The 26,399-nt window shown below is 35.8% G+C and overlaps 1 protein-coding gene across 3 annotated transcripts in view; it reads right to left on the bottom strand.

The window, feature by feature from the left end:
* LOC114120545 (homeotic protein spalt-major-like) overlaps nt 1–26,399 on the bottom strand; it is an 80,634-nt gene that overhangs the window by 16,144 nt on the left and 38,091 nt on the right. For all 3 annotated transcript variants that reach the window (XM_027982482.2, XM_027982484.2, XM_027982483.2), the window contains exon 2: nt 595–3,402. In XM_027982482.2, the coding sequence (XP_027838283.2) occupies nt 595–3,402 (2,808 nt within the window). The remainder of the gene's footprint in view (nt 1–594; nt 3,403–26,399) is intronic.

Here is a 26,399-nt window from a genome sequence, read left to right as displayed (position 1 = left end):
GCGATGATGTATTCAAAAATTGTAATCAAACTAATTGGTGTTTAGGCCGTTTAGGGTTGCAGTTACTTGGCTCGGCTGATCAGGCGGTAGACTTAGATACGAACATTTTTTTAGAGTACAATTGTATATACAGCATCAATAGAGATCTTATCTCAAAATTATTTTGAAAATAATTAATAATAATAGATAAAAAGTCGCTGGTTTTTCCAAGTCAGCTTATGTATTTCCAAATAAGTATGATTTCTGCAGTGTAGTTGTATAATTGTACATTGAGTAAATTACAGTAATGATCATCAAAACAGATTTATAATAAATAATAAAATAAATTGCCATTGATTTTTTTTTTATAATTAGCTTTTCATAATATAACCATTGTAACAAAACGGTGTGCATAAATCATAATACATAGTTAGTACAATAGTTACGCCCGTACAGTTACATTAGGTCAAGTAATATATTATGTACATATTTTAACGAGGTGTAGCTAGGAATGTTGATAAACTTTAATTAAATATAATAATTCATGCATGTGTAGGTTTATCGCATAATCTTAACTACATGTAAATAATAATTATTATATTATGAATTATTTACTTTTGTTGGATAGGTTTTCAGGTTGGTCTTGCAACCCGTCATTCATAGCGGGGCTGTTGGTCCGTTCCTCTTCACCACTGTACTTGGTATCAACACTAAATTCGTCAGTGTTGGCGTCAATGTCATGCTGACGTCCATCGGCGTCAGCCGAGTCGATGTCCACGGCCATATCGTCGATGTACTCGGATGATGTAGGGTCATCTTTGTTGTTGCGCGTCATACTGGATTCAGAAAGCTGCGCAGGAGACAGCATAGACGATTCACGTGACGAGCAACCAGCGTTCAAGGGTTTGCTCAAGTTTTCGGGTTGCTCTTGTTCACGTTTGAACTGAAATAGTTGTAGCGATGACGAGTGATTATTTGACATGTGGTGTTGCTGCTGCTGCTTGTGGTGATGCTGGTGAATGTTAAGTTGTTGTTGGTGATGATGTTGTTGATGTTGGTTTGTCATTAGTAACTGTTCAGCGGGCTGCTGTTGTTGCATTTGAATGTTTGATGGAAGGGCTATGTCTGTTGAGGACGATTGATGCTGTTGTCGCTGGCCATGATGGCTGCCACTTGGTCGGAATAGATTGGATAGAGCAGTCGGGAATGACGAGGCGGATGATGCCATGGAAAACGAATGAGACAGCGGAGACCGCGGTGTAACGGCGCCAGTGGAACTGGTCGGCATTTGTGAGTTGCAGCCGCCATTCTGGTGGTGTGGACTCTGGTTCAAGTGCGGTGGCATCAGCGCTGGGAAGTCTCTGTCCAAGTGTTCGGGAACCGGCAAAGGGTTCATTTTAACGTTAGGAAATTTTGACGTGTGTCTCTGGAAATGGACTTTGAGGTTACCCTTGGTGGTGAACCTACTACCGCAAACATTGCACTTGAACGGACGTTCGCCCGTGTGCGATCTGATGTGTATTTGAAGAGCCGAGTCGCTGCCAAATACCTTGCCGCAATACCGACACCTGTGCTTGTAAAAGTTGTCTCCTCGGCTTCCACCACCGGCAGATTTACCGTCATACGGTGACAGTGAGCTGCCTTTGCCACCGCTGCCAGAGCACTTTCTGAACGAGAGCTCGTCCACGAGATTGCCGGCCATCATTCCTTGGCTGGCGCTTTCCAACACTTCTGCAGCGCGGCGCTGCAGCTTTTCCAGCGAGTTGGGTTCGCTGGGCGACGGTTCTGGGTCCGTGTTGGTGATGATGGACGACGCGAACGCCGAGGAAACGGAACATGACGGGATGGAATGATTATGCGTTACGATCGGTGACGAAGTGTATGGCGTCAGCGAAAACGACGTCGACGCCGAAAAAGAAGATGGCTGTGTCTGTGCAGACTGGATTGTGGCGGCCGGAGGTGGAGGCTTAGTGGCGCTCTCGGTCTGGGCGGCGTTGGACGCGAGTGGCTGCGGCGGCGACAGCGTTGTTTGTGCCGCGGACCCTTGCAGGGCTTGCAGTGGCGACGAACCGGTGCGTTGCATTTCGGGCATCATGATGGACGCCGGTGGGGGCGTCGGCGAGCGCGATGTGGACGGCGAAGGAGATCGGCTGAGCTGTAGCAGTGGCGTTTGCGTGGTGCAGTCTCCAGTGGACTGTGCAGCGGACGCGGACATCGGCACGGGGACCGGAATCGAAATCGGCGTGACTGCGGGCAACAGCTGTTGCGGGACGGCCGACGGAAGAGGAGGCGATCGTCCGGCTTGTTGTTGATGCTGTTGCATCAAGTGTTGGTGCAACATTTCGGCGCTGTTCCGTGACATGGCCATCAGCGACATGGGTAGTTCGTTCGGCGAAGCCGCCGCAACAGCTGCCATGGCCGACAAGACCACGTCGTCGTTTCCGTCGCTCAGCATTGGAGGCGACACGGACAGGGTGCCGTCGATACTTCCGGTACCGCCGGCGCCACCGCAACTACGGCTTATCTGCAACTGTTGGCTGAGCTGTTGGATGAGGCTGATCTGCATCATCTGCTGGTGTTGTAATGTGTACAACGACGAGTTGACGATGGCCAAGTCTTGCAGCACGTTCGGGTGGTTGACGGTGCCGTTGTTGACAGCCATCGCGGAGGCCGCGAACTGGGCCACAGCCACTTTGGTGTGTTGGAGCGCTTCGAGCGTCACGTGATTGGTGTGAGTGGAGACGGCCGTTTGCTGTGGCTGTTGGAGCGCGGGCACGTCGGCCGCGGCGGTGGCGGCAGCTTGGACGGCAGCTTGGTATGCGGCGAACGGGAAACCGACCGGCACCAACGCGGACGAGTCATCGGCGGCCATGCCACCGCCGCTGGCCACGATTTCGTCACCGCCGACCACAGCGGAATCTGGAAGACCGCCGCCATAACGGCGGTTGTTGTTCTCGGCGTCCTGTCGCTGTCTGCGCTGCTCTTCGTGAGCCTTATTGTTGTTATTATTGTTGTTGTTATTGTTATTGTTGTTTTTGTTGTGACGTCCGCTCCTCAGATCGGCCACGGCCATCGCCTGCAGACCGGCAGCGTTGAAGTGGTGTCCGTGACGGTGATAATCGTCCATGTCGTCCATGTCGTCCGTGTCGTCGACGACGTCCTCGTCGTCGTCTGCTTCGTCGTCGTCCTCTATGCCGTCAGTATCGTCGTGATCGTTTCTGTGGTCAAAATCGTTGTCGGCTGCGTTGTTCGCGACTCCGGTGCGGAGCACGCACGTCTTGTTGTGTTCTGACAGCTCGGAAAAGCTCAGGAATCCCATGGCGCATTGCCTGCACGTGTTCGACAATTTTCTCGGCAACTTTTCGCCATGCATCGGCCCGTTTTCTTCGTCGTCTTCATCGTCCGAAGTCATGGATGTCGCACCTGCGCAACAAAACGAAACATCGAAATTAATATCGCAATCTCCATCTGGCCGCGGGGTACGGGACCCAACGCGTTTTTAATAATTAGGCGTTTTATAATCGACCGCACCGATCGTATGAGATCACGGGTTCAAGGGAGTCTATAAGTGATAATAAGTGTGATTAACGAACAAAATGTATTTTAAAAAGATATACAAACAAGCGAACCACGCACACGACAATACACTATAGTATACCGTAAAGACTCGTCGCGTGTATAGCAAAAGGAGAAAAAGCAAAGAAGATAAAAAACGTGTGTTTAATTAAAAAAAAAAAATAAAAACTTTTGTATGATTTAAACACTGCTTGACTCGCGTTTAATTTCCGTAAAAGTCTAGACGTCATTAATACCAATCTCAAACGCGCATTAATTGTATAATGTCACAATGATTAAATTTGTACACGACTTATACATGTATACATAAATATATATTTAATGCACGCGCATATACATTTATAAGCTAGAGAGCGAACGTATTGTACTATATAGTAACCTTCGTTAGTTTTTTTTTTGCCTCTTCTTCTTCGTTCTTTTTTTTTGTTCTCGCTGCGGAGAGAGCGGTCTACTGTAATTATACAGTATATTATATTAATACGGACGAGATAAATAATGCTTAAAATATCCCGTCGTGTACAATACAATTATCGTTGCTAATTTAGGTAGCATGTATACATGAAAACTGCTACGGGCGCGCTCGTCGTTTCCACGGTAGATAAAACTTTGAAAACACAGAAACCCTACGACGGATTACTTTTAATGGGATTACCCTGCCTGCCTACCGATCGCCCAACCGTTCATCGCCGTTATGATGTCAAACAACGTAATTATCCGTGTCGTTCCTTCCAAAGTCACTCGTCTTATCGGCCATAAGTCGAGTACCGTCGTATTTAGGCGGTAAACAATAACAATAATTATTTTACAGGTTCGTTTAACATTATTATATTGTTATACGATTATGTAAAAGCGAAACTGTTAGGTAACGAGCCAGAAAAAAATTTAAATAATGTACATACAGTTGCACCATTTCAATTTTAAAACAGTGCCAAAATTTTAGGCGAGCAAAACTTTTTTCAGGAGCAACTGGACTTTAAATGGGATACGAAATAAATGTACTAAAAGCTTATACAGGTACTATAAGGTTATACAATAGGTAATCGTTACTAAATTCTGTTCACTAACGTCTTCATATTTTTAATTTTATATGAAGTTGTTGTCGGTATGCTAGTTTTTATGTTTTGATAAGAACAATTCCCATAAAGATATATGTACTTTCAAAATTACCTAGCAATATTTTATAAAACGTTTATTAATTTTATTATATAAATAACTTAAATTACTGACACCAGTATAAAAGTAAGGCCGACCAATCGCTATTGCATAATATTGGAATATCGAGTATCGGGTCGAGTAGACGGTATAGTTTCAAAAAAAATACCGATTTCATATTATGTAGTATTATATTGTTCAACGTTAAAAATAAGCCGAAATCACGAAGAAAATGCCGTCGTGCATTTTTTTTGTCTTAGACATTCTACCATTGAAATCGAATATACTGCAGGTAGCCTGTCGTCGGTTTTTTGACCGCGCGTTTTCACGTTTTTATAGTTAATTAATATTCCTTAATTTTTTTCATCGCGTCAGTCTGGGCGGTGCATACGAGCCGCCCGGCGGACGCCGTTCATCCGTTGTCAAACAAAACATTAATAATAATACTAAACTCATCAGTGGAAATATAATTAAAATCGCAACCCAAATGAGACCTACAGATCGTTTTGTTTTTATCTCTTTCACGCGATTGCAACGCAAAATTTGCAATTGTTACGGACGACTGTCGTATAGTTATTACTTATTATCGTTACGGCGAGTGTATCATCATAATAATATTATTATTATTGACTATACTATTGTATATTATATACTTGTATATTATACGCGACATTCGCTGCGGCCACCGTTCGCACTGATCATTCCTCGTTAATTTTATTGTACTGTATAAGTGCTAATCGTAAATCCGAGTAGAAAAATAATAATGGGAAAAAAACGGCAAGAGAGAGATAACTATTAAAACGGTCGTTTAGTAAAGTAGTAGTTGGTGTTTGTACTCTGTATAATGTAATAATAGTGGTGGTGCAGTGGTGGCCACTCTCTCTCTCTCTGACACGGCTCGTTGCAGCAGTTATACCGAGTTCATATTTCGCATAAAATATGTAGGCAGTTCTTTAAAACAGAAATAGTAAAAAAAAAAAAATAGTATAAAATAAAAAACTAATTTATTAATACCGCAGGAATGTCAATCGACGTTGGTCGACGTCAAATAATGAGACGTTTCCTGTAACGACGACGAGTTCCAGGAGTAGGTACGCGCCAATGCCCTATACTTATACTGCAGCAGTAATTTGACGTATACATTTTTCGAAGAAGCATATTTGCCATCGTTGTCATCGAAGTCGCGGCAGTAACATGACATGACAATGAAAAAACTGGTTCGCGTCATACCACCAAAGACTAAAATCTATTAATTTTGTTTTTTAATCGCATTTTTCGAATGATCGTTTGAGTTTTTTATTCCGAGAAAAATTTTCATCGATATACATCATACATATACACACACACACGACAAGAACCCTCGAAAAAAATTTTAAAAAACCGTACTGCATATTATACACGTACAGCATACCTACTACCAACAATAATCTTCGTGCGATCTATATGTTTCATAATAGTTATAAGATATATAATAATGTACCTATATAGTATAATATACGTTCTCATAATTACTCGTGTAACTAGTGTCTAGTAGTATATAATAGTAATATAATCCAGAAGCTCATGAGTTATGACAATGCCGGGATTCTCAAAAGAGGCATGGTAGGTACATAACTACCTATATATTAAATACAAAATTTAATTTGATCGATTTATAATTTCCAAGACATTTTGAAATATCTTACTATCCCACTGAATAATGAACGAAACGAGAGTGATATAATCATTGATCATAAAATACATGTTATTATAATCATATATTCGCGGATTGCACAAAAATTCATAATAGGTATAGACTAAGCACACCTAGATATCCGTGTTGTAGGTATATATATTTATATAACACACACAACGCCGATATATGATTATTATTATTACTAGGTATATATGTATATTAAACGAGAATCGTGAGGTTCATAATATTATGTTTTCTACTGCTGCAGCAGTTATACGATAAACGCGTGTAATATTATAACGAACAATAATAATGTATGCATACGGTAAGTGCAATGTGTGTATACATCATGATATAATATAATATAGAGTATAATATCATACAGCGTGCAATAGGACTTTCCACAATCGTTTTCTGTTAATTGGATTCTGCGACGATCTACGCTTTTAATATTACAATGTAACGCAGGTGTGTGCTTGTGTGTGCGCGCGCGCGTGTAATACCGGGTTAGTATATCTCCCCCTTCCCTTACCATGCGAAACCAAGCGCTGCGGACAAATACCCGTATTAATTACCGTCGACGTCGTCGTCGTCGTTCGGTTACGGTCACAGTTTTCTGTTTTTCCGATAAAATAATAATAATAATAATAATAATAAAAATAATAAGCAGAAGAAAAATATATAATGTTAAGAAAAAAAAAACAATACCTCTACAGCAAGTATATATCTGTATAGGAAATAGTATATCGCGCGTTTTGGTGTGTGTCTGTGAAAATAAGGAGTGATGTACATAATATTATTATCTTTAGAGGTGTTGTACAACGACAGCGGCGGCGGCGCGCTCGCGGACCGGAAGTATTCGAATTAAAGCATAAAGCGTCCGCGTTTCGGATGAATAGATCCGCCGCCGCCGCCGCCGCTCCCGCCCCCGCGGAAGGATCTAGTTTGTCAGTCACTGTCTCTCGTCGACGTCGCGCACAACACACGCACAAAAACGACGGCCGGCGACGGATGATGGCCAGCCATGCGTCAATAAATATGACTAACACCGACAGAACTATCGGTCGGTTAGGCATATTATTTCATGATAATATATATAAATATATATGTATATTACGGCCGGTGTTCAGGTCTTCTCCGCGAACGATGTGTATAATAATAATAATAACAACAGGTAAGTCTATAATAATAATAACCGATACGCAAGAGTTTAACCTCACAAATTATTCTTACACGTCGCCGGGGTGGGAGCGCTAACCCCGTTTTATATTTTTTTACCATTATTATTATTATTATTATTCCGTTTCTTATATTATATTCCCCGACGCCACGCACGAATATACATATATATATATTATTTCGTTTTGGTTTTTTCGTCTATGGTCGCTGGCCCCGCATATTTTACACTCGACGATTTGATTTGTTATGCACGGTTTTTCGAACGAATTGAAAAACTGGCGGCGGCGGGACACTACGACTCGAACGCGTGATGGATGGATGAATGCAATAATAACACCCGTCGTCGACGGGCGGGGAAATTATAAACCGACGACACACACACATTACAAACAAACCCTTCGCGCGAGAAGTACCTATTGACTGTCAATTTTTTAATTTTTCTTTTTTTTTTCTACTTGTTCACTTAAACGCAGTCGTGGTTATTAAACGACCCAAAGACCATTGCGGCGGTAGGAGAGGAGCACTGTGCATGTAATATAATAACCTACCGACTTGTGAGAACTTTATGTATATACCCATACTAGCACGTAGTAAATGTATATTTTTTTGAATAATCTTTAATGATGATTAATACTATAAACACTTCTATCACCGCTGTCAGCATCTGTCATCTGCTTCTCGATACGATAACTGAACACCAACAGAGTTCAACACGCGGTTCGGCGTACGGTGGATTTTTATTTCCATACCGCTCATCTCCCCTAACCCTTATTATCCTTAATAGCATATAATATATATATTAATGTATAATATATTTCTTATAGGTGGAAAGGAAGCGAGAAAAAAGTTGCGCACAACGACAACGACAACGAGAGAAAAAAAAGAAATACATCCAAATGGGGGAAAAAAACCCCTAAACCGTAAAATATATATTTTCTACTCTTTTGGTTTATATTTCAGGAAACATTCAGCAGATTTTGACATATTTATAAGACTCGAAAATCGTGGGGAGATTTATATACGACGCGCTCATACATATACATATATATATATAGACGTACGATCCGCGGCAGTGATATTAGGGTTGAATCGTACGCGCGCGCCACAAAACGTAAGCCACCGCCGCCGCCGGCGCACTGCAGCTTTGCCTTAACACGCGGCAGTCGGTCGCGGGGGAGATGATAGCTGCCGTACAGACGTATATATGGGACGAAAGAATTCCTGTAAATCTGGAACCCGTTGTGTGTTTGTATTATATCATAGTTGACATCTGCCTCGTGCCGGAAAGAGAAATATTTTAAAAGAATATACACATATATATGTGTGTGCGCATTATGCATGCGTATATATAATATATACTAGTACGAGCGTATATTATTAAGAGTCGAGAGTAAAACGCATGTAAAATTAGATTTCGTACAATATATTATTATTATTATTATTATTATTATTATATGCTGCGTTGTCCCGCGAACTAATATAACGTTATAGTGTGCGCTCTCGCATCGTGTATTATATATTATATTATTTGTGAGATACCTCTTTTCCGCGTGTGCAGAAGACGCGCGGGGTGTATTCGTTATATATAACTGCAGCGATACATATACGCGATATCTTCATATAGTATTATTATTATTTCGATGTACTCGTATACTGAGAGGCACACACCACCTCGTTGATTAAAAAAAAAAAATAAAAAACAAATCACACATGTTTTTCTGTAAGCACTGCTCGCATCTTATAAGCAGTTTTTTTTTTATTTTTAAGCTTTATCAATTTCAAAACCCTGCAACGCTTTTATAATACATATATATATATATATATACAGGCGTTTGAGATATACAAAACGTATAAATTACCTCCTCGTGCCGTCGACTTTTGTTTCTGTAACATATTATTATGTATACGTGTATAGGTAGTCGAGTCGTGCATTTTCGAGCTCGCGCGCCCGTAAAAAGATCCAAAGATATCCAAATAAGAACACTGTTGGACGTGCCTCTTATAATATACACACTCGCGTAGTACTCGTGTCCGACGAGAGCAGGAGAGACGCAGTCGTCTATCGCACGGAGACCGGTTCGCGCGCGCGCGCGCTTGAGTGTGTGAGACGTGCACATATATTATATATATATCTATTTCTTATTCTCCGGTGTCTCATTATATAATAATATAATGTATATATTAAACTCGGACGTGTGCGTCGTACCCATATTATATATGTATGTATAGATTTGCGAGAAAACGATATTCCACGTACAGGTGTTACAGGTGGCACCTCGAATTAAGGGTGATGCTGGTTCGAAGGATCTATAGAACAACCATCCCGCCCTGCAAAGCCTATAGGTAAATTGAGTAAATAACGTATACCACTGCAAACACCCACATTGAATCAGCACAGTTTTTGAGTGTCCTTATCATAATATGTATATGATATAGGTACGTATAGTATTCGTTGCGGGAATCCGCTCATACAAAGCTGATATCATCCCCACCGGCCGCGGCTGTCGGTTAGGTTACATTCATTAGTTTGGAGAAAATAAACCTATTTTTTTAATACTTCGTGTTTTAATATTGTACGCGCCGTACTCTCAATTGAAACATGGCTTATGGTCGTTGTATAAACACCAAATATTATGCTAACAGTGAACTCGTAAAGAATGCTCTCGGCAATGATGTAAATTGTTTAAATCAATATTTTAATTTTTACGAGGTAAAACATTCAACACGAGTATTATATTTTTTTTATTAAGATACGATTTCAATGCTGGTATTTGGTGAACATATTTATTTTTTTTTTATTTTTGTGTAATTTTAATATATTGCGTTGATGATATGACAACAGAAAGAAACCGAAAAACCGAAAAACGTAAAAAAAAAAAATGAATAAATACGCGTCAAGTTACGAGTTACAACGCAACGGTGGTGGCGGCGGCACGTGCTACGAAAAATCTGCAGAACGATGGGGCGGCCCGGGAGCGCTATTATTTTCCCTAGCCTATTTGACACGAACCCACTTGACGGTAAGTGTCACAGTCACCGACAACGACGACGACCCTCTCGTTTTGTGTTGTTAATTTCAATGTTTTTTTCTCCCCCAATTTCACTGCTGCTGCTGCAGGGTTTCCGTCTTTTTGGAATATATTTCCAAAAATAGACAGAAATCCTACCAGCTCATCATTTACGTCCCGCTAACCATTAACATTGACGTCTTTCATCTGCAAGCGTGGCTTTTACTACTGTTATTATTAATAATATACATATATACATGTATACATGAGCGTGTGCGCGTATACTGTATATTTGTTAAATTGAAATTCTCCAGGCGTTCCGGGCGAGGAGCGAGTAGTAGAACTGTAGTGGAGAGTTACAAATATACATATATACATATATATATATATACGTTCGTGTGTGCGGTACCCTGCTCTCGCTCTCCCAACAGCCGTTTATAAATAACCAAAACAAAGTAATCTATATGACTTGTGTGTGTGTGTGCGTACTTGTTGAAGGGTAAACTTCAGTTTTTCGTTTTTGTGTTATAAAATGAACTGCATACACGACCGCAGTTATTACGGCGTGATATAATATTAATAATACATTTTTATTATCAGACCTGAGGCGCGCGAGTGAAATCGTTAGAACAGAACCCGTCAGTCGTTGGGGTTGTGACGGTGGCGGCGGCGAGGACGATTTGTTCCGTTTAAACTCAAACACGAAACTGTAATAATGTCCCGGACGATATTGTAATATTAATAATCCAACACAATATTATAAACCCGACTACCGATGACGGGCAAAAAATGTATAACGTTTGAACCACCCGTTCTATATAATATATATACAAGTAGCTACGTATGACGTTCAGAAACGATTCTCTTATCCTAAAATGATTTCGTTCGAAACGAAACAAGTGTTTGCTCGAAGCACATTACTTTACAGGTTTTTATTTTTATATACTTCACGATGTTCGTTGAAAACCGAAGAGTAACAAAAAACGTGTCCCTAAAAAATAAAACCACGCGTCATCTAGACTGTAAGTCCCTCGGTTTGTGGTCTCAAATCATAACTCGACAAACACAATTTTGTCTATTGCGTACAATAGGGATACTTGGCAAAGCCAAAACATAAATAATGAATATCTCGTATTACGCAAAAGCAATCGCTTTCTCGCCATCCCCACACGAAATGTCATCGGCTACAAACAAAAGTTATGAAATATATATTATCATATTATATTGTGTAACCGTCGCGGTGACGGAATCGGTAGTCATATCGATCGTGAAAACGTAGGTACATTACTATAATATTAGGTATTATACGTATCATCGTTATTATATTCTGACACAGAAATACGATGTTTAATAATAATTATTATTACATATTATATACGGTATATATACGTTATACACTCGTAAGGATTCCAAATTTTCCCCTCTTTGTTTTCAAATTAGTATCGCATTTCTCGTTGACCCGTTTATATAAAAAAAAATATACATAGATATGACCCGCGTGCTCGCGTGTGTGTGTAAACATAATATATATTATTATACGTATACAATATACACATATAATGTATATAGATATTTACCCATTGTGTACATCAATTATAAACCCATAGTGGACGGCGAAGCCTTATTTTTACCAGTCACACGGTGCAACCCAATACATCAAAATATTGATATGTCCACACATTATTATAACATATATACATGTACGTATATTTTTTAATTAAATAATTTTATTTTCCACCCCCAATCGGAAGCTCTGTAAAGCAATATAACGTCGTGACGGATGAATACTATGTTTGTATGTGTGATGGTTTTTCCCCCTTTATTTTCCGTAATAATATACCGCGAACAGGCTACGCTATATGCACTATACATCTTTATCCAATTACTATATATACCTGTATACCTATGTATATACCTAATATTATTGTTCAATATTTTACGCTTATGATTTATAACTTTTTTTCAAGTAGTATTACGACACATACACGCATGCTTGCAACTGTAAAATGCACTTTGTTTCGAAAAAACTGCACTTAACGGAACTTGACATTTCCACGACCAAATATTTATTGCAAATCAGAGACTAAAACAAAATTTTTTCAGAGTACCTTTCTGTGGCTAAGAACTACTTTAAGATTTTATTCAGGCCAATTTTAGGAGATGGTACAATAAACAATAAAGCGCTGTAGACAATAATTTTAACACGAGCGAAATGTATGTTACCTAACGTACTAACAAATATTTTAATAGATAAGATAAAAGTTATAAAATGTTTTTTCTAGGTTATAGGTACAAATATTTTATGATGTTCCTACCCATCAACCGTAACCCAAATAATGTGGCTGAAAACTCGATTGAATATTATTTAATCACGTAAAATTAACTAATTAAAGATTTTTAATGGCTATCCGGGTAAACAATTTTTTTTCGAGGTAATTCAAACTAATTAGTTTGATTTGTAATTTTTTTTAAATTTATACATTATAGTAAACAGTAATAAATCCTATTTTTTTCTAAAGATAAATACTTTAAATAAAAATATTAAATAATACTCGTATAAAATATATGCCCTAAACGTGTTAAAGTTTTAGGTATAAACATGTGAGATTTTTAATTTTAACTCGATAATAATTTCGTTTATATTTAGCATCGGAACATTTGTAATAACATTGAAGAGTTCATTAACATTTATCTTTTCTTATAAATACGATTCATTCTGTCATCATTTTCACAGTTTAGAAGTCATTAGGTTTTTTTACTCGAGTAAAAATCTACCGAGTTATTTTTTTTCTCGCCGTGGTAACATACATGTATATATAAAGTATGTAGGTAATACTTTTGTTTTATTAATATTATTAGTATAAACGAATTATTTTTTTAGTATACGAAGAAGAAAACATTTGGAATAGCGTACTTACAACGAGAATGTACAAAAGAATTCACCACAGAAAACACTGCAGGTCGTATAGCGGCGGTGGCGACGACGACGACACTGCACAATAATAGTAATAATAATAATAAGGGGACCATAAGATACGACAGATGATAGAAGGGCAGCAGCGGCGAAACGGGGGGGAAAAAATGCGCAGTATTTATACACGAGAAATTTGTCGAATCGGAAAAACATGCCGACACAATAATAATATAATATAATATCAATAGCCGGCGTGTCCTCGCCCCGTCTCCGATTTCAAATCTCTTTTTTTCTTTTCTCTTTTTTTTTTTTACTGTATATGTATAATAAAAGTCTTTCCTATATATATAATATACACGCGTACATGTACACGTCCATAGCGAGCACACAACAAGGGGCTGAAAACTACTGTCGTCTGTCCTTTTTGTGCGTGTATATAACGGGAGCGAAGAGTTTTTATTTCAATAGAAACGTCACGCGGCATCGGATTTGATGACCGTACACGCATTATTGACACTGGTGTGCAATAATGTTGACATTGCATCCCCGATCCGATGGTCCCCTTGGGGTCACGTCTGTGAACCGCTCGCGGGGAGAGGAGACGATGATGACGACGGCGACGACGACGACGACGACTATGACGAGGACGACATCCGTCTAATAATAAAAGAAAGACGCGTATTTTTTTTTTTTTTTTTTTCAATAATCGCGAACGATCCTCCCGATAATGTGTTTACATTGTGTGTGTACACGCATGGGAGATGTAAAGAGAGCGAGTGAGAGAGAGCGAGTGAGAGTAAAAGGGGGTGATGCAGAAAAACATAATGATAATAATAATAATAATAATACATATGTTTATTATACGCTTACATATATATTATATTATACAACAATCGCGGATAATATTATGTCCCCAGCCGAAAACTATTGTGATTGATTTGTTTGCATGAAGACCATGTCGGTGTACATACTATATAATAATATGATATTAATAATAATAATACAAGGATCATAAGTATAATAATATATATGATGTAGTAGGGTGGTTAGAGCACTCGAGTATTGTATTTCTAGTGCAGCGCTTGTACATATATATATATGTACTATATAATACCTATATTTATTGTGTACATAGGTACACGTATGTAGTACCTGCTGTTGTCGTACGACCAATTTCGTAATTTTTTTCTCTATACAAATTTATCAAAATTAATACGGTTCAGAAATGAAAAACTGTTCGGAAGACCATAAATAAACACGAACCGACAACGATATCGAGCTGTCAATCTGTAAATATACACTACGGAAACGCATAGGATACGTCAACGTCAAAAACGATAACACAATGATATTACATCAAACGCCGGCGGCGTGGTCCCATGCGACAATATTATTTCGCAGTCGACGAACACGAAATACAACTCTGAATGTTTGAACAGGGACGAAACACCGTAAACGATTCTGGGAAATTTATAATACCTGCAGACGCAGACGTCATAGTCGTCGTTGTCGAGATGATCATATTTTATGCCAACGATAAGTTAACACTGTGTGTTAGTCTGTATTATGTAAGTATTATATGGTTCATAACCGATAACCATTATTTTATAACGGGGTATTGTAGGTATTATATATATACGGACTGCAGACTGATATAAGTGACAATAACAAAAAGGTAGCGCATACAATAACATCTAGTTCGATGAAACGATTATATTAGTCATTTTTCGGTTTTACTCATAAAAATGATAAAAAGAAATATGTACCTTCATAATATAATGGGCTAAACGTAAAAAACACGTTATCGATTTCAAATCGAAAATTTCGGTTTTATAGTACCTACTTTTAGATAAGATACAATATTACAATACAAGCTTCGTCTAACGTTTTTTAGCGTAAATACACACATAATCGTCTGGAGTTACAACACTCTCTCGTTGCGGTTTCAAAGTGTGCAAGTTTGTATGTATATTAGCGTGTGTTCGTAAGTGGTAAATTGATACGTGCGAAATTGCTTTTAACACACGTGGTCGAATTTTGTGTCTGTGGAGCATCTATAGGTAGAATATATTTAACTTACACACGCGCGCGCTTGTGCGATACACTGGCTCAGTTTACTCTATTCCCATGCATTATTATCGTTATTAATATTATATTATTATTATTGTTACATCACCGAAAAACAAGTAGGTATATTTTCCAAATGATTTTTAATTTTTAAATCATGATCTGCATAAACATCTCGAAAAATAATATTTATTAGTTTGAAGTTTCTCAATGGTAATAGTGTTGTCGTTATTTCATATTATGAAAGTGATATACATGTTTATATACACCTACTTTGTACTTATTATATCTTTACACTATATAAAACGGAAGTATTAAAATATATAAGCCAAAGAGGCATTAGTTGGATCGGTTTTAAAAGTATAGTAAAAGGATATATTGCCCAAGTGGCCCAAACATTAAGTTTTTTTTCTCATTGCACAATGGTTATCTGTGGTATGTACCTGTCATATATATATATATATATATATATTACAGTCTCTAGACGAACTTGTCGGTGAAAACCGGTCGTCGCGATGGCCGATATCGTTCCAAATACACTATACGAAGATAAAAAAATTGACGAATTATGTTTTTGACATATTATTATAACGATGCCTACCATAATGAAAAAAAAAAACTGAAATCCAAACAAATATTATGAATCCTATACATAACCCTTCGATATGAACTAACTACCCACCGCCTGTTCGATCACAGCATACTTGCGTTTTTTGCATTACCGTCAACACGGCGTCAACGGACCTCCCGCCGACCACCGTCAAATTTATGCTTATACATTGTATATTATAATTTGACATTGTAACTACTTATCTAGACTTGTAGAGCACGAAATACGTAACCGCGCACACCTCGAGACACCGTCCAAACAGTAGGTACTCGGAATGACTACCGCACAAGCGCCGAACTGTGCATCTTTTGAACCGATATTATATAGCAAACGATGTGCATATGGCACTATGTTATGATATGATATACATCATATTTATAAACGTATATAGTGAAAATATTGTTGTATATAGTACGTCGCTAAAACGTACGTACCTGTACCGCCACTCAGCCCGCCGCCGCCGGCTGTTATATTATTGTGGTGGAAAAAAACGACCGAAAAAGGTAACGCGACAGATGAGGCTATTTTATCTATTGAAAACAATCAGTTAATAACTTCAAATCGGTATTAAAAAATTGTATTTATTGGTTCTCGTTTCTTTTTTAATAATTTAAACTCGTATTTATATATCATACGCACACACATATTATTATGTGTATTTCATTATCGTCTTATTTTATCTAAATACAACAATACCCATCAAAGAAATGTACGCGCGACATTATTTTATATATACACTCTTAATTAAAAACCTGAAACTCTCTTTGTCACATGTACACACACACACGCACGCACGCGCATCATATAATATACATTACACACACACACACAAGCGACAGCGCAAACGCGCGCGCGGACATAATAAAAACAAGACGAACCCATACTACATAGATTTATCGTCTAGACCTGAACGACAGTGGTTCTCAAGGCAATTATAATAAATTATTGATAGTTGTTGCTATTCGAAGTGTATAAATATATGTGTGTGTGTGTATGTGTACACTGTACATACATATAATATAAAATAATATAATATATACACACACTAACATATTATATGTATTATACCTATAGAGTATTTATTCGAGCTAAAGATAATTACAACAAAAGGATAACTTTGGATTAAAAGAGAAAAAAAATTATTATACTACAACCGTGGGAGAGACACATTTATACTTACCGCGCGCCCGATCGTACGGAGCATGTATCGTGGCGAGGTGGGGGTGGGGATCTATGTGCTGTGTACGTATAGGTAGGTACATTTGATATAATAATGCGGTTGAACTCGTCGCGTACATGCAGAATACATATTATATTGTTATTATTATCATACATATAGGTAGATACACCTATGCGCGTATATATAAAATAATAGCATATAATATAATATATATATATAAAGGAATAAGTTGTACAAAATCAAATCGACGCGTTCGAATCGTAATAATAATGCCGTCGTAATAGAGGATCGTCGCGAGCACCACGGCATAACACAAACCGCGTATTTATATATCAACAACTAGATACATGGAAATATACAACAGCAGTATAAAATATTGAAGTTTTCTCAGGAAAAGCCGGTCGATCGAATTCATTCGCTATACCCAAACGTCAAACACATAAAAAATGACTCAGGGGTTGGTCGAAATGTCGAGCATATCCGCCCGCGGGTCAATCGGAGATGACTGAAAAGGGTAAATTGTAGTATACGAACTGCTCTATTTGGAAAACAACGGGAATACGCGGTTTTAATTAAACACTTTAATGTTTCACTATACTTATCGGCCGTGGTCTTAAAAATATATTATATTTTATACCTATTATACAATACCTATTCCTTAATGATGATTCTTTTCGTATAAATTTGATCAGTGGCCGATACGCCGAACGCGGTTTAAAAGTAGTTTTTAGTGATATTTCGGTTATTTGTCGAGTACGTGCTGCAGCAGCAATATCGTAGAAAAAAATTATGATCCGTCGTGTATTTTATGTTATAATTATAATATTCAATGGTACTCGCATTGATTAAAAATATCGAGTTTTTGTCGAAACACTGGACATAACAGGTATTTTTATTGATTAATAAAATTAGGAAGTGGTTTTTTTTTTTATTCAAAATATGACGCGTCACACTCCGTTGTCGTTTCGACTCGTGTGCGGTCAGCGATGATATACATGGTGAATTATATCATAATAATATTGTAAGAGGACGACGTCACGACACCGAGACGGAGGTATTTCGAAATCCCATAGAGTAAAAATCAGACATGGGTTTCCATGTTCACGAAAACTTGTTACTTTTAAAAATTGATATAAAGCGATTATTTTTTTTAAAAAATCCGATATTATCGATTTTTTATTATAATTTATTATATAATATTATATATACATCGCATACAGGCGCTAACATGGATAAATTAATATTCTTTCCGTGATTGATTTAATTATATGCTGTCATAATCTGATCTTATCATTTTTACTAACACATTTTCTAAGAAAAAAAAAATAGAATTATTTATTATCATTATTGAAATTCGAGAAAATTAAAAAAATATACAGCAGTCGTTTTAAAGACACATATGCATATTATGTATATTAGGTCACGGAATTATTTGCTTTGAAAACTTAAAAAATATCAATACAAAATAAAACGTTCACCTAAATTAAGTTAAAACAAGTTCACAAATATTTGAACAACGACGTATATTAGTAGTAGTTATTTGCATATATTAAACAGTAAATTAAGCAATTAACTTATTAATTATATAGTATCTATATATAAAAAATTTTGAACTTAAGTTGTATTATTACATATTACTACTCGTTATTATAGAAGTACAATATACATTGTATTTTATTCAGTATTTAATATTTCATTCATCTAAATAAACTCATGAACGAAAAAATCAATTGTATGGTGGTCGTATAAAAACTATCAACAGTACTTATATACATTACGGCTAGAATAATTATACATACTTCGTATGTAGCTATAGGTTAGGTTATCGTGGTACTTACAAGGCTACAGCAAACATTATCCTGCAGTATATAAAGGACTGGCAAATCATTAAACAATAAATAAAAATAATAATAATAATACTTAATCAATTAATAATTAATAATTTAAAGTTTAGTAATAAGATATAGTACGAGTAAAAACAAATTTGAAAACAATCTAATAGTGAAGATGCATTTAATCAATTTATATAGGTACTATTTTATTGTGTATCGGAATATTAAATTTATTTTTTCAATAATAATAATATAATATTCTACATTTAATTTCAGAAAAACGTTAAAATATACAAAATTTAATTATGCCATCAATTAGTAAGACTCAGATTGAAATGCCTGCCTTACGCATCAAAACTTTTTGAACTGATTGATACAAAAAACAAAACATATTATGCAAATTTAAACAAAACCTGGCCCCAATTATAATTCATGCTATAAATATTAATTTGACATCGAATTCGCCGTCTACATAGACAGTGGCGCATGGCAGAGCGTTGCAACGCGGGGCGTGTTGACGTACGGAACAATAATTTAGAAACCCATCAAATTAGTATAAATAATTTATCGTTGTGCCTTTAACAGGAAGTGATGCTAGCGCGCGCGCGCGCGCGCGTGTGTGTGTGTGTGTGAGCGAGCGAGTGTTGGTGTTTGCCTTGCCTATAAAAATGACGTTAAATAAAAATAAAATGAAATAATAAAAAAAAAAACCTTAAAAACAATAAAAATATTCTTTAACGCGAGAAACATATTTTTATCTTCGGTTTTTCGATGGGACAAATGGTTGCGGAGCGCATCATCGTCGCCGTCGTCGTCATATTATTATTATAGTGCGCGTGTACATATATGTCTGGCGCCAAACATTTTAACATTTTACACGGCAGGCTTAAGTATATTATATAAAATTTATATAGTTTTTGTTTGTTTGTCGTTTTTTTTTTTATTTTATAGTCATGCGTGTGTATATTATTTATATATATAATATAATATGACGACGTGGTGTACAACAGGGTTGCTCGTAAATTACTCTCGGAAACGCGGAACGTTTCTCAATAAAAAAAATATATGTGTACATATATATAACCATTTACAGGTAGGTATAACCGTATAGGTACCACAACTGCGGTGGTAGTGTTTACATATATATATTTATAGTGTCTATCCTCTCATTGATCCGGTCACATTATCTGGACGCAATCTAGCTATACGTTGTGTTATCTTAAACTCCACACGCACACATGCGCACAATCGAATGTTTAACTACCCCAGCGGTTGAACAGTTGTGAATAAAACAAAAAATAAAACCCAACTGTGCGTGGGGGACCCTATTTATCGGATACTCTTGCGAACAACCACCCTTGTAGGTGCATCTCATCATATATACCTACACACACATTATGTTTCTTACATACATATTTCATAATATCATTTTTTCATATACGTGTGGTATGTCACTGGATGTGAGTGTGTGTGTATGTGTCTGTGTCTGTGTAGGTTTATCTTTATATACATATACAATATACATTTTATAATGATCACTAGTCGTTGTTTAATGGTATATTATATACGTAACCACCTGTACGAGATATGATGATAACACGCGTCAGGATGTGTCGCGATTTATTATAATAATTATTATTAGGTATTTACCTACAATATATGAATATACCTACTTCAATATTTGTACAATATAATAATAATAATATATTAACCGTGAGAGTTGTTCACAACAACAAGCTGTTTGAATAATAATAATAATAATAATAATAAAAAACTGGTTTACCCGAGAAGGAAAATTATTAATACCTACCTATATAAACACAGAAATAATACTTTATTATAAATATTATATATTATTACGAAAAAAAATAATGTTCAATGTCACTTTTGCAAAATGGTTTATGACGTTATATTATTAACCATATATAATATATATAATATATTGAATATCATTCAAATTACATACAAACAAACGTAATTATTATAGTATAACACCTATATACATATAATACAGTTTGTATTATAGTATATACTAAAATAACGTATAGGTATCAATATTATATATACGTATAAATTAATTATACATTGAAAGTAAATGAAAAATATCACACTCGCGTAGAACGGAGGAGTGTAGCTGCTGCCCACGCTCAAGTCACTGTGATCCTTTATCGACAATAATGCATACCTACATTATTAGGCATTTATTCGATCCTTATAATATGTAACGTGAGTACACACTGACGTGTGCACTGCATACATACATGTACTGTGTACATGTATATAATATATAATAAATAAATAGACATGTATAGGTACCCATATAATATTATTCGATTGGTGTCCTTCTTACTCTAATTATGTATTATATAGCGTATATCTGTATAGTGTGGAAAAGAGATTTTTATAAATTATTATTATTATTATATATTATATACAAGACTTGTAACCACACACAATGTAAAACTTAACAGCCAAGTCACCCGCGCGCTGTTATAAGGAGACAATTTAAATAAATATCTTTTTTTCTTCATTCTTCCATTAACCCCAGACAGATTTATTGGTTTTCGAACTCGACTATATACGTGTAATATATAAATATATACATATAATACGCATACACATACACATACATACATATACGTACGTATTATTATTATAATAAACGTGCGCGCCTTGTGAATGGGTCTCGGAATAACAGTCCAATTAAAAAAAATGTGTGTGTTTAAAACACATACATATAATATATAATAAATATATACATATACGTATATAATACGCACCTATACGTACACGATATGTATGTGTGTGTGTAAATAAAATAGTTATCAATTTCGAACCGGTATAAAATGAGTAATATTTTAATGCTATATAATAAAGCCTTATTATCTAGATCTCTAAACACTCATACATACGCACACACACACACACACCATATACAATATATACACGCAGTATATTTTTTTTTAATTCTCTGAATATTTCTGGTCGTGTGAGTGTGTGTGTGTGTGTGTGTGTGTGTGTGTATGTCCACGACAACGAAGGTTTCCCGCTAATGAAATTTATTGCCACGATCGGGGATAAAATGCTTTTTTGATATTTTATACCGTGTGAATAAAAAATAATAAAATAAAAAAATAAGCTACTTGAAATATACATATATAATATGCATATTATATTATACATATATACGTCGATACAGTAATATAAATGCCTATATAACCGGTATATCGAAATCGGGCGTTTTTTCGGTTAATTTATTACGGGTGTGTATATTGGTGATACATACGTAATATACTAAACTTATGTAGTTATATATTCTATATTATACCTACACCATATATGATATACGTAAGCAGAGGTATAAGTGTAAGACGACGGAGAGATAGGGTTATTGTATTATGTGGTCCGCCATTTGTATAATAATATATAACGTTCATTATTTTTTTAGTTCATCATTATTACGACGTACAAAAAAAATAATAATAATAATGATAATAGTAGGTATAATATAGTGATATTGTTCTCGAGTTAAGTGTCTTTGTTTTTATTCTTTAAAAATTTCATAAATTGAAACTCTCCATCGTGTTTACGATATTTACGATTAGAAAATCCTATACATAAATGAACTGGTAAGTTATAGGTTTATTAGAAAAACATGGAACGCTATATAGAGATAGCGTATACGTATGAGAATATACGTACGAGTACATTATTATAATAATTAATATATAATGTATATAGGGAAAGATAAAGACACAATACATGCGTATATATAATAATGATATATTATATTATATCAAAAAAGATAATGTTTAAGGTCATCAAACACAATACGTTTTTATGCAAATCGCTAAATCGAAAGAGAATTATTTCAAGTTAAATTTAAATTTTTAATGCGGGCGTATAAAATATATGCAAGTTATTCAAACGATAATAACCCGACGTACCATGTTATATGTATATTATGTATTTATTGTACGCTTGTACGTAATATGCGAAAGAGACTCGCAATCGTTAAGGAGGTCGAGGTGGATCGCGGAACGGCTGCAAAAAGTGTACCTATTAGCTATATAAATTCAAAAACATTTTGAGGGTCATCGCACAGTGCCATATCATTAGCCGTGTACCTATAAACCAACACAAACGATGAAAATAATTTCCAATTTACATAAATTCAACGGAAAAATATTTTAACCAATATAGTATACTTAATAAACGACACTATAGTTCGAATGCAAATATAATATATTACGTGTATGGCGTATATACATTATTAACACCGATACTCTATCATAATATTATGTAAATGACATCTACTTGAACAATTTACACGCTGACACTTTAGGTACGTAGTATACACTACACACATATATAGGTATAATTGTATACTTTTATAGATACTGTCTTATATATTATATACATTATAAATATACTGTAGATCGGTTAGCGCCTATAAATATGATACTAACCTATAAGGTATATGAATGAGATAACTATTATACCTATAATGATGACCGGTGTTTAAATTATATTATATATACCTATGGGCGTACAATGTATATAGGTACACATAATGATTATAAAAATAATTAACATCAATGTATCGTTTTTCTGCTAGCGGATACGTTTTTGACTAGGTATATATACGAGGAATATTATAAACTATGTTCACAATAATAAGGGAAAATAAAATTGACGTTACTCGACAGTTGCAGATCATTATAATTTTACGTATTTTTATAATGATTTATATAGATCGTTTTCACTGATCTAGTTTTATATTTTATATATAAAAATAATTTAATGAAAAAAATAATAATATGCCCCTTCAGTATAGGTATATATTAAGTATAAACGACTCAAATGTATATCTATGAGACTATATTTTATGAGTTCTTGAGCATGTTATATCTTTAACGTCGAATAGTTAATACGATTAATATACGAAATAAAAAAAATTTACATAATATTATATGTATTATTTTTTTTAGTTGTGACACTATTTATTCCCGACCAACTCGATTTTTTAATAATTCATCTATACCTATTTAATAAAATATAACTATATATAAACACGAAAAAAACGTCATCAGTTATTGCATATATAACTGTATATAGTTATTATTTTATAAAGTCGCATAATTATAGATTTTACTTTACACATATGCCATTAAAAATTGAAATATTATGACAATAACAGACTATACTTTAATTAACCATTACAGCACTAAGTATCTATTTATTATTTAATATTTTTATTAATATGTTCAAAGAAATTTATAAGATGATAGTATAAAAATTAAAATGCGATTTCGAAAGAAATAAATAAAAAAATAGATATGTATAAATCGTAGGACACACTTCAATACGTCGTTTAAAAATATATGGTTTTTCTGCAGCAACAGTGCGAATACGTCACCGCCATCTTATATATATATACCTATATACCTACAACTATCATGTCTGTAAACACGCATGATGTGTCATCGGACGAGACTCTCAGTCTACCACTTAGAATACTTAAGATACATTATATAATACAATATCTATACCATAATAATAATGGACAGAAAAAACATAAACATCCGTATAGGTATACAGAGAAAGTTATATATTATTATATTAGTTGGTTTCAATAATATACCTAAGTCACATGCATACATGGATATAATATATTATATATGCATAAGTGCGACATGTACAACCGAAAAATGTGTGTCGTATAAATTATCACCGGTGCAGTAATGGGCATATTATACGATAAAATTTAATAAGTATACCTATAATGTCTTATAAGACAAATATATTTAAACATCACCTATCGTAGAAATTTAATACGAGGACGGGGACGGAAACGACTATCATAATATTATTATGCTGCAGCGCGTAGGCATAATATATATTACATTTTACATTGTCGACGATTTATTCCGGCAATGTAAGATTATAGCAGTAACAATACTGTATCAGAGTTGAACGCACAAAACATGAGACGAATTATTTCGGCCGTCGATCGTTTATTATCGTATATACATAATATACGACAGCGATTACCGATGTTCAATAACAACTTACGGGTTTGGTTAAATAGATAATATAGCTATATATATATAAAATAATGAGATTAATGATCAATGATCATCAATATACCTACTATGTAAAATGCTAAACGATCTATATATATATATGTATACATTTCACTTTTCATCACGAGTTACATAAACCTGCTGCACGCTGCAGCTAGCACTGTTCTGTCATACCTAATAATATTTTATCAAACGCGTGTAGACTGCAAATCGCGATTTCATATTTTTTTTTTTTTTTAATTCGCAGTGGCCTCTGGCGGAGAGCGGATACTGCCGAGGAGTGGGGCTGCTGCCCGTGATTATTGTAATCGATAATGTCCCGGCAGCGGCGGCGGCGGCGGCTGCTGCGATATATAATATTATATTCGGAAAAACACACCATATACCTATAATATTGTTTACGCTCCGCCCGCACAAGGATTATACGTTTTTTTTTTTTTTGCGGTGCTCGAATCGAATAGAAAAACATCGAAACGTTTTTCATAATAATAATAATATAATAACGCATACCAGACGGCGAGAAAAATAACCGTGAAATATTATTTACGAGGTCGGCGGCGACGGCGGCGAAAATGTACTTCGGTCGTCGTCGTCGTCGTGGCGATGATGTAATAATAATAATAATATAGTCGCGCGTGCCGCCGCGCATTGGCCGTCATATTTCTCTCCCACTCGAGGTGCGCGTGCGCGCATCGCTCTGTATACGTACGTATATATAATAATAATAATAACGCGCCGCGCCGCCGTCGCCGGTTATTGTTGAAAGTTATGATATACATTGTACATATATACAGACGTGTACATAGTGCGCCGCGTTTTCTGGTTGGTGTACGGCCGGCCCCGCCCCGCGCCGGTACCGAATAATCCGTCGTTATATATATATATACGCGCGTGTGCGTGTGTGTATGTATATAATATATATATATATATTATAAATGTATATTATGTACAATATTATGTATATAGCGTGAAGCGTATTATTATAGTCGTCGTAATATTATTTCCCCCCGCCGCGGTACACGATCCCACGTCGTCCTGCCGCGCGCGCAGAATCCGACGGCGCCGTCACGACGCGATCGTCTCTCCTCTCGTGCGTGCGAAAAGCTATTATAATAATATACACGACCGTACTGCGGCGTCG

The sequence above is a fragment of the Aphis gossypii genome, chromosome X, assembly GCF_020184175.1.
Source record: "Aphis gossypii isolate Hap1 chromosome X, ASM2018417v2, whole genome shotgun sequence".
NCBI classification, from domain to species: Eukaryota; Metazoa; Arthropoda; class Insecta; order Hemiptera; family Aphididae; genus Aphis; species Aphis gossypii.
The sequence above is the reverse complement of the archived record's forward strand: the minus strand, read 5'-3'. Positions and strand labels throughout refer to the sequence as shown.